This window comes from Panthera uncia, chromosome F1 (genome assembly GCF_023721935.1).
Source record: "Panthera uncia isolate 11264 chromosome F1, Puncia_PCG_1.0, whole genome shotgun sequence".
Lineage (NCBI taxonomy): Eukaryota > Metazoa > Chordata > Mammalia > Carnivora > Felidae > Panthera > Panthera uncia.
In genome coordinates this window covers 66,825,392-66,835,690 of record NC_064813.1, presented here as the reverse complement: position 1 = coordinate 66,835,690, position 10,299 = coordinate 66,825,392, and the positions used below count along the sequence as shown (strand labels likewise).

The following is a 10,299-nucleotide window of genomic DNA, read 5'->3' as shown; positions in this document are numbered from 1 at the left end:
CGCCCCCCCGGGCCCCCGGGCCCCGGGGGGGGGGGGCGGGGGGGGGGGCCCGCTTCCCCGGGGCCCCGCGGGCCCCCCCCCGGGGGGGCCCCCCGCCCCGCCCCCCCCCCCCCCCCCCCCCCCCCCCCCCGCAGCAGGGTGGCCACCGGACCCGGCACAGCGCAGATGCCGCGTCAGCACCCAGCCACGATGCGTGCGGCCCGACGGGACCCTCACCCAGGGTGACAGACTTGAGGTACACAGGCTGCAGGAAGTGCGTCAGCAGCGCCCCCTGCAGGCCCAGCACATTCCAGCGCAGGATCTTGTCACTACAGGACATGGTTCGGAGCCGCTCCCCCAGCCGAATGCCGTCCCACGTAGGCACGATGTCACTGGATTCCACTGGGATGGTGCCCTCCCCTGTGGAGGGACTTGGGTCAGAGCCACGGGGGCCCCTGGGCCAGGCCACTCCTGCCGCGGGGCTTCTACGCCTCACGCTTGGGCCAAGGCACTGGTGGGCTCATTCTGGCCGCACCAACACCGTGCTCGGTGCCGGGAACAATGGCGAGCGACCCAGAAGACCTCTGTGCCCCTGGAACGTGTGCACGGGCGAGGGGGCAGGAGGGGGCAGACAGACAGCAGCAGGAGAGGGGCAGACGGACAGCAAGCGAGCAAATGCTCCACACGCACAAACTCTGAACGGCGACAGGGCCCGGAGGCTGGGAGGGTGGCGCGGCCGCCCGGGACGGACTTGCAGGCAGAGCAAGAGACGTGGAGAAGCCACGGCTGAATAACGGTTTCAGACACAGAGCACAGCACAAGCAAAGGCCCTGAGGCAGCAAGAGGTTTGGTTGTCCAGGTTGCCGACGAAGAGCCAGTGGGCCCGAACCCTCGGCGGGCGCGCAGGCGCGCAGGTTTGGCTTTTCTGTGCGGTGCACTGGGAAGCCGCCACGGGGCGCCGCTGCGGTTTTTACGCCCAACGTGGGGCTCGAACTCGTGACCCCGAGATTATGAGTCACGTGCTCTTCCAACTGAGTCTGCCAGGCGCCCCTCGCTTTCGTTGTAACAGCTTTGCTGAGATAGAACTCACCCAACTAAAGCACACGGTTCTGTGGTTTTTACTGCGTTCGCAGAGGCGTGCGACCCTCACCCCAGTCAGAACTTTCACGGCCCTCGGGAGAAACCCGGCGGGCCGGCCCCTCCCACCCCAGGCCCCAGGCGACACTGGTCCACCCTCTGTCTCCACAGAGTCGCCCCCTTTGTACTCCGGACGCGTCGTATAAACGGAGCCACGGAGCATGTGACCTTTCCACTTCGTGTGTCCTCAGGGTCCAGCGAGGTGCCAGCACCGCCCCCTTTCGCGGCACCACGTGGACAGAGCCACTCTGTTCACCAACGGGCAGACCCTGGGGCGGCTCCCACCTTCTGGGGACACAGCCAGGGGCCAGCTGCTGGGTCCCGGGTCCCGGGCAGGGAGGTGACCCGGCCCGAGGGCGTGGGGGCAGCCGTGAGCGGACAGCCCAGGGCGCGTGCGCTTCGTTTCCTGTCCCCTCCTGTTTTCCCCGCCCTCCCCGTGGCGGTAAGATCACCTCCCGGGAAGCTGTGTTTCTGGCCAGGCTGTCCCCTGAGTTCCGGGTGGGCCCTCGGGCTCCCACATGACCCCCAGACTCAGAGCGGAGCCCCGCCCCCCCTGCGGTCCACGCCTGTCCCTGGGCCCCCCCGCCCGGCAAAGCAGCCCTCGAGCTCTGGCAACGGACGCCGAGAGCGTGGCAGCCGTGCCTTGTCCCGGCGGTGGCCCCGGGCTCGGCAGTCTTCCTGTGGGGACGCGGGGGACGGTGCCACTCACCGTTCTCCACCTTGGTGCGCAGCTTGCCCTGTTTGGGGTTCTCGAAGACAGGGTAGTGGCGGGACTCGGTGCTCTCCACGGCACGGTCGCTGCAGGACTTGTCGAAGAGGGCGCCGTCCCCACACGGGGCCGTGCTGCGGGGCGGGGGCGGCCGTCAGGGCCCGTGCCGTGGCCCCGTCCGGAGCCCAGGGGCTCGGGAAGCGCGGGACGTGGAGGCGGCGAGGGGCTTCCCCTGCAGCCCCCGGGGGGCGGCCGGGCACGTGGGCCACGCCGCGTCCACGCGCCCTCAGGCGCAGGCCTCACCTCCGGGCCAGGGCGCCCCCGGGAACCGACCGTGGAGCCTGGCGGGGCTTTGGGCGGGGACCGCGCGCGCCTGGCGTCCAGGTGGACACGGGGACCACACACCTGATGTACAGGTGGAAGGACACGGTCTTCTTGATCTGGAGCTTCTCGCCTCCCTTCGCGGGCTCGAAGATGCTGTCCTTCGCGGTCTGCGGGCTGTACTTCATCAGCTCGCTGTAGAGGAACCTGCGGGGACGGCGCCGTGAGGACGGCCGCCCCGGTGCAAAGGGCGGGGGCCCGAGTCGCGGAGGGACGGGCGGAGGCTCACCTGATGAAGCCTCGCCGGGAGATGATCTCCGCGTGGCAGTCGTTGACCGTCTCCCCCTTCAGGCTGAGAGAGTCGCCCTTCACGCAGCGGTTCCCTGCAAGCAGGGGCGGGGGGAGAAGGTGACCTCTCCGCAGGGCACGGCCAGCCTCCCCGCGCTCGTCCCCCCCCCCCCCCCCCCCCCCCCCGTCCGCGTGGACCGCGGCCGCTAAGAGCCGCACGGCGGTCCGCTCCCGCCGCCGGGGGGCCCCACCGACCTGTCCCCAAGCTGACCACGACCCCCAGGTCGTCCGAGGCCTTCTTCATGATGACGGCGGCCAGGATCTTACGGCCGAGCAGGGAGGGCTGGAAGCTGTTGGTGAGGGCGTTGAAACAGCGGTGGCTGAGCATGGCTATCTGGTCGTGGAAGGTGCTGCCCGTCAGGGGGAGCTGTGGGCACAAGGCTGCGTCAGGCCCGCGGCGCCCCCCCCCCCCCCCCCCCGCCCGCCCGCGCCGTCCCCGCTGTGCGTGCTACTGAGGCGCGGAGTAAAGCCCAGGAGTGCGTCACAGGACAGCAAGGTAAGGCCCCAAGAGAAGATGGCAGCAAGAGTAGACGTCTTAACTGTCTTTGGCTGTGCTTCTGGGGACCTCGAGAGGAGGAGCATAGTTCTTCTGAGAGTGGCCCCTGTCACTGGGGTTACCTCTGTGAAACCCATGCGCTCGGCCTTCTCGTCCTCCCCAATCAGGACGCGGAGCGCCGCATCGGCCGCCTCCTGCTTGCCTTGCTTCTTGCTGTGGGCGCACACGGCCGGGAACCAGCGACCCCCGACTTTGGCCTGGTACACGAACCTTCGGGACGAGAAGCAGGATAGAGACACGCGCCCGACCGCGACCGCGTCGCCGCGAGGGGCCCGCGTGAGGCGCGGGGCACCGGGGACTCACGATGTCACGTCCACCAGAGCCAGAGGTCACCCGGACCGTTACTTACCGATTCTGTCTACGCCGACTCTTCTTCAGCGTAGACGCGTTTATAAGGGAGACTTCGTATACACGGAAAACCGGGCTCACTTGTCACGAACTGAAAGTGGCCCCAGAACTGGATGACAACATCGGGTCATCAAACCTGAGGGGGCGCGGCTGCCCGCGAGGGCTCTGGGCCCGCACCACAGAGCTCAGCAGGTCGGGGAGGGGGTGTGAGGAAATACGGCAGGGGTACTTCTGTCCAGAGCTTAGGCAGAAACGGCAGCGGCGCTCTCCCTCGCGGTTTAACACTCTACTTCGAAGCACCCGATTCCGTTTCCTAATTTCCCGGTCGGCCCAAGAGGACCCTCGGCTTGGCGTGGTCGGACGTGGAGACGTGCCTTAGGCAAGGGGCTCAGCTCTCACGAGGGGGCCCTGGGAGGGGCACGCCTGGGCACGTGAGCCGGTCGGGCCGGCCGTCCAGCAGGGGCGGGAGAGCGTGACGGGCGTCTCCCGCCAGGGTGTCAAGAATCCTAGCTTCAGCCCCGTCCTAAACTGCTCAGGCAGGAAACAGAGCCGGTCCTCTTACGCTCAGTCACGCCGAGCGGCCTGTCCGGTGCAGGGGACGCCCTGACTCCTTCCTCCACCACCCCGGGGCGTGCGGACCGGAGGGGTGGGGGGAGCAGGAGGAGGACAGGGACATGGCGTGACAGATGCCAGAAAGCAGCGGGGGCCAAACCGGGCCTTTGAGAGACTCCGCAGAATCTCACGCCTGTTCCGCGCGCCTGAAAAGTACGAATTCTTACGCACGAAGACAGATAGGCGTGCAGGACCTCAGACAGCTGCAGACCACAGCCGTCAAGTGAGTATCGCGGTAAAGCGAGTCACAATACATTTTCTGGTTTCCCAGTGCACGTGGAGATACGTTGGCGCCAGACCGCAGTCTCTTGGCGTGCCAGCGCTGGGTCTAAAAACCCCACACGTACCTCAACTAAAACATACTTTATTCCGAAAGAACGCTAACCATCACCTGAGCTGTCAGCGACGTGCGATCACGGGTCACAGACCGCCAAACGTAGTGACGCAAAGGTTTAGGTACCGTGACCGTCACCACAACGTGGCGCAGACAGGAAGTGAGCGGAACAGCTGGAAACACGGCGCCGACAGACGCGCTCGACGCAGGTTCCCGCAAACCTTCCGCGTGTGGCACCCGGTCCGTGGGAGCGCCAACGGGGTGTGCCTGTCCCTGCCCCGTCAGGGCCTGTATGTGTGGGACACGGGGACCTGTCGCTTGAAAGCTACACACAGAAGCCACCAGCCACGGTCCAAGCGCTCCGTAAGCACGGGTCTGGGGTGAGGGGGGCGGCGGGCAGGGGGGACGCGTGCAGCCGGGGGGCCTGCTCGGAGGCTGGTGAGACGCAGGGCTGAGGGCGGGAGGTGGTGAGCGGCGCAGGGAGGGCGGAGGGGCGTCCTGCGCAGTGCGATGCGGGTAGGGGGGTGCCCGTCACAGGACCGCGGCTAGTACCAAACGCAGCGAGCTCCCCTCCCAGCGCCGACCTGGGCCGAGTTCGCTCCCTCCCGAAGCGCCGTCCTCCTCTTAAGCACCCTGAGGCCACCGCGTGGGCGCCTCTCCCTACTGAGTCAGGCCGCCGAGCAGACCCTCAACCCATCACACAACCTGAGCTCTTGGTGACACGCACGAGATAGGAGACCTCACACCTGTCCCTATCAAGGATCCCTGATTCGCATCTGGCGCCCGTCCACACAAATACAAATGTGGCCCCTCAACATTCCTGAATGGATGAACAAAGCTGGGAGAGCAGGAGGCCACCGACTGGTTTCGGCGCTGGAGGCGGCAGGAGGTTTGGGCCGAACTATATGCACAACACACGGGCCGAGGGACGGTCTGCTTGAAGGACGTGCAGGGGAGGGAAGCTGGCCCGCCCCTAGGGCTGTGGCCGTGGAGCAGAGGGAGGGCAGTGGGGTCACCGACTGACACGGGAAGGACCGGGGGAAATGGCCACGGGGCGACACCCAAGAGCTCTCCTCTGGGCAGGTGGGACCAGAGGGTCAGGCGGAAGAGACAGGAGACTGGACACGGCGGTCCAGAGCTCTGGGAAGGTCTGTGTTTGGCGGGCACATTCGGTGGTTTCCAAGGAGGCCAGAGAGGGGGAAAACAGAGGGCACAATGTGTCACCCCGACAGCAGGGCGGGTACTGCGGCCCCAGCCCCTCGCCCCTCCCCACGTGCGTGGGCGCTGCTGTGGCCGGGGGTCTGCCCTGCGCTCCGTGCGGGTCACAGTGATTTCTGAAATTCTGCGTGAGTCACTCAAACCCCTGGGGGGGGGTTCTGTGCCAGGAGAAGACGAGAGGCCAGAACGCAGGCACGAAGAACAAGGCTGAAGCCGGGGGGCGGCTGGGCGCAAAGGGCAGGCGGAGGCCAGGAGCGCAACGGCCTCTCCCCGTTCCTCCCGCCCTGTTCTTACCTAGTCAAGTAAGAAAGGACGGACTAGGGCAAGAGCTACGAGTAGTTCACGTAAGAGGAAACACAAGTAGCACGTAAATACGAAGAGATCAACGTTACTTACCACTAAAAGAAAACTTAAAATAAGATGCCATTTTTATGAGCTCTTCTCCTTTAAGGACCTTTTAAAACTGAGTAGTTGGGTACCCCACAAAAATTCAAACAGTTAATATTAATATATCGTGAAAGTCGGGGCGCCTGGGTGGCTCAGTCGCCCTGGGCGTCCGACTTCAGCTCAGGTCATGATCTCACGGCTTGTGAGTTCGAGCCCCACGTCAGGCTCTGTGCTGTGACCGCTCAGAGCCCGGAGCCTGCTTCGGATTCTGTGTCCCCCCCTCTCTCTGCCCCTCCCCTGCGCGAGCTCTGTCTCTCTCTGTCTCTGTGTCTCTCTCTCTCGGAAATAAGACATTAAAAAATTAAAAAAAGGAAAGAATACAGCGAAAGTCAGGAATCCCTCATTCCTCAGAAGCAAACGCCGCCGCCAGTTTTTCATCCCGCGAGAAGGGACCCTAGGTGGCCGTCCGCAAGCTCGCGCTCACATCCCTCCCTCCTGCACCCTGGACGGCTCACCCGCACGGGGCGGACTCTGGCTCAGGGCTGCGAGGTGCTCCGTGGTGCGGGTACACCTCAGTTTCCTTAACCGGCCTGCGGAGGACACGGGCACGGACTGCCTGTCCCCGTCCCTCGCGGGTGTGGACTCCCCGGGGCGGCCCCACCTCGCCGTAACCACCGCACGCTGAGACGCACCACGGACGCCACGGGGTCGCCAACCGTGTGTATTTACAGAGGGAGTCGAGCACCTTCTGTCGGTACTTCCTGATGCTTTTCTGGGGACAGTTCACCGTCTTTGTTTTCCTATCAGACTGGAAAAGAATCCCTCATTTTTTTTTTTTTTAATTTTTTTTACATTGATTTCTTTTTGAGAAACAGAGTGAGACAAGCGTGAGCGGGGGAGGGGCAGACAGAGGAGGAGACACAGAATCCGAAGCAGGTTCCAGGCTCTGAGCAAGCGGTCGGCGCAGAGCCTGACGCGGGGCTCGAACTCACAAAGCGTGAGATCACGACCTGAGCCGGAGTCGGACGCTCAACCGACTGAGCCGCCCAGGCGCCCCAAGAATCCCTCATTTGTAAAGAAACTGGCCCTGAGTGTTTTTCCCTCAGGTGATCCTTTTAAGAAACACCACTTGTGCTGATAGCCCGTCTCCATCTTTTCCCTCTGGGACTTCATCTGCTGTGTCTTGTTGGAGAGGCTCTGCCAGTCCAAGATGCTCGAACAGAAATCCACACTTCCATCCAGTGCTTTTGGGATTTTACCTATTTCTTTGTAAATACACATTATACATGTATACGTATCACGGACGTTTTAAGATTTTAAGTCCTCTATACACCCAACGTGGGGCCCCAACTCACAGCCCCAAGATCAAGAGTCGCGTGCTCCAGCGACTGAGCCGGCCGGGCGCCCCGATTTCCTAGTTCAGTCCCGGACACTGCGATCCGACGTGACCGAGGACACGGACACCGGGGGGTGAGACGCGGTGGGCAGCCTTCGCCCTGCCGCCCAGTCACTCCCGTCCCCCCGACCCGCAGCCCTGTGCCCACCACAGGGCCCGTCTGCGTCCACCTGCCGTGCGACCCGCCTTCCCCCCTCGCAGGCCGATGCGCCGCCGGGCATGGGGTTCCTCCCGCTCTGCATCTCCTAGCTCTTCCCCCACGTGGGCTTTTCATATAAAACGGGAATCACGTTTTCCAGGTGGAAAATCAATCAATTCTGCCAGCGTTCTATTGGGATCGCGTTAAACGTAAGTAATCTGGGGACAGCTGCTCTCATCACGTGGGACTTTTCTACCTAATCGGAGTCTCAGAGCCCGTGTGTTTCCCGCTCAGAACGCGCCAAGGTCTTTTATGCGTTTAGCGCCTGCTGCAGACAGGCTTTCTTCCACTACGACTTCGAACTGCCTGTTGCTGCAGAGAAGCTCTTGATGTTTCCAGGTGATTTTCCGCCGTCCTGCTCTCCTGAACTCCCGTTTCTGTCCCGAATACTTCAGCGATGCGATCACATCACCTGCGAACCCTCACCTCCCTACCTCCCTACCTCCCTCTCTTCATCCTTCTCTGTCTTAACGGATGGCATTAGCTTGTGATGCCGGAGCACCACGGAGTAATGAGGACGCGACGCCCACGTGTCCCCTGACTTTACTGGGAGCAGCTCCAGGTTCAACGTGAAGGAGGCTGCGGGCTGCTGACTTCACACTTACTCTGTCACGCTAAGAAGCACTCGACAGTTTGTGCTTTATCAACAGCTTGGCTTTCTAAATGGAACGGACGCTGAATTTTAACTAAATGCCCTTTTAAAATCTCTGGAGATGACCTGTGGGTCTTCTCCTTCCATCTATCGGTAACAGTAACGATAACAATAAATATCTTAACACAGGCTGATCTTTGTGCCGCACTGAGTTCACTGCTAGCGTTTTACAACAGCAAAGAGAAGCATTTTGATACAAATGTTTCCAAAGTCGGTGTCAAGCCACTCCCCCTCTGGGACAGACCCACACGAGTGCCTGTTCCCATTAACCAAAAGAAATCCCAAGAGGACTTTTGCTTTTATGCAAAAAGGCAGAGCGGCGTGCACACGCCCCCACCCCCGCGGCTCAGATCCAGCCTCGGTAACTCCAAAGCGGGTCTGAGCGCCCGTGCTTTATCTGGATGTATTCTGTGCATCTGTTAGCAAGATGCGTCCTAAGGAATCAGAAATGCCTGAGAGAGGTGACTTTTTGGGGTCTGGGAACGCTAAAAAAAATCTGCATTTACTTAAATGAATGGCAAATGCTTTTTGCCTTCTGCCACTTGGCTCTGGAAAGACTTCTAAGGAACGAACGGTTTACTCCCGGGGAAGCCCGTGATTCTGTACTGGTCACGGCGAAGAGGGAAGAACTGTTCTGTACTTACTGCTGCCAGAGGCATAAGCATCGTCTCCTTGGAGGAAAACACAGCGATACTTATCAAAATTTCGAACGCACGGAAGTTATTCACTGCAGCGCTCTCTACAGCGGCAAAGTTTGGAGACAATCCGCCTACTGGTGCCCAGGGGGCTGGCGAGACGGGGGGTGAGCCCGAGCCCTGGGCACCGCAGGGACGCCTCTGGACACAGAACGGGACAGGAGACGGAAAACTCCACGGTTACACTGTCGTGTGGAAGCAGCAGGCTAGACGCCAAAGCGCGTCTGTGCTTCTGCGTAACACAAGGGACACGCGGCAGCTCGGCTCGCGTCGTCACGCAGATGCTCTGGAAGGACGCGTGGTATAAAGTGATGACTTTATACCACGTGGGTGTGTGGGGAGGCGGGCGCGGGGCCAAGGGGAGCAGTCAGGACGAGGCTGTTGGGTCTCATTCTGAGTAGTCTATCACCTACACGGAAACCCAAACCCTTCGAAACCGTGTGTGACTTCTAGCCCAGAAACCCCCTCCTGAAAACGGACGGCACAGACACACAGCACCAAGACTGCCTCTAGGAGCAAGAGCGAGTCCGACCCAGTCGTCACTGAAGTTGGTGAGATCAGTGACGCAAAGTGAGGGCTTCAACATCGACAGCAACCTTCTCTTTCTTAAGCCAGGTGCTAGGTGTCCCCTACCAGGTGTCGCCCAGGTGGGGCGGTGTCCATTTTCGGAAAAGACCTTTTATATCTCTTGCCCGATAAAACAACTGTGAAACCATAAGCATCTATTCAAGGAAACATGTAGCTGTGGGTGGCGCCAGTCGATGGGAGCACGTGGCTCTTGATCTCAGGGTCATGAGTTCGAGCCCCACACTGGGTTCAGAGATGATGTTAAAAAAAAAAAGATTGGGGCGCCTGGGTGGCTCAGTCAGTTAAGCGTCCGACTTCAGCCTAGGTCACGATCTCACGATTCATGAGTTTGAGCCCCGCGCTGGGCTCTGTGCTGACAGCTCGGAGCCCGGAGACTGCTTCCAGATTCTGTGTCTCCCTCTCTCTCTCTGCCCCTCCCCTGCTCATGCCCCGTCTCTGTCTCTCAAAAATAAATAAATGTTAAAAAAAAAAAAAAAAAAAAAAAAAAAAAGATTTAGGGGCTCCTGGGTGGCTCAGCCGGTTAAGCACCTGATCTCTGGTTTTGGCTCAGGTCATGATCTCATGGTTTGTGGAACTGAGCCCTGCATGGGGCTCCAAGGATTCTCTGTCCCTCTCTCTCTGCCCCTCTCCCGACAAATACATTTTTTTTTTAATTTTTTTTAACATTTATTTATTTTTGAGACAGAGAGAGACAGAGCATGAATGGGGGAGGGGCAGAGAGAGAGGGAGACACAGAATCTGAAACGGGCTCCAGGCTCTGAGCCATCAGCCCAGAGCCCGACGCGGGGCTTGAACTCACGGACCGCGAGATCGTGACCTG

The 10,299-nt window shown here is 61.2% G+C and overlaps 1 protein-coding gene across 5 annotated transcripts in view; it reads right to left on the bottom strand.

Annotated features, from left to right (window-relative positions):
• ADAR (adenosine deaminase RNA specific) overlaps positions 1 to 10,299 on the bottom strand; it is a 39,892-nt gene that overhangs the window by 3,417 nt on the left and 26,176 nt on the right. For 4 of the 5 annotated variants that reach the window (XM_049634917.1, XM_049634914.1, XM_049634916.1 and 1 more), the window contains 6 exons: positions 3,035 to 3,260; positions 2,690 to 2,861; positions 2,436 to 2,529; positions 2,231 to 2,353; positions 1,826 to 1,959; positions 217 to 399 (listed from right to left, as the gene is read on the bottom strand). In XM_049634917.1, coding sequence (XP_049490874.1) covers positions 217 to 399; positions 1,826 to 1,959; positions 2,231 to 2,353; positions 2,436 to 2,529; positions 2,690 to 2,861; positions 3,035 to 3,260 — 932 coding nt within the window. The remainder of the gene's footprint in view (positions 1 to 216; positions 400 to 1,825; positions 1,960 to 2,230; positions 2,354 to 2,435; positions 2,530 to 2,689; positions 2,862 to 3,034; positions 3,261 to 10,299) is intronic. The other variant, XM_049634915.1, reaches the window with a different exon arrangement.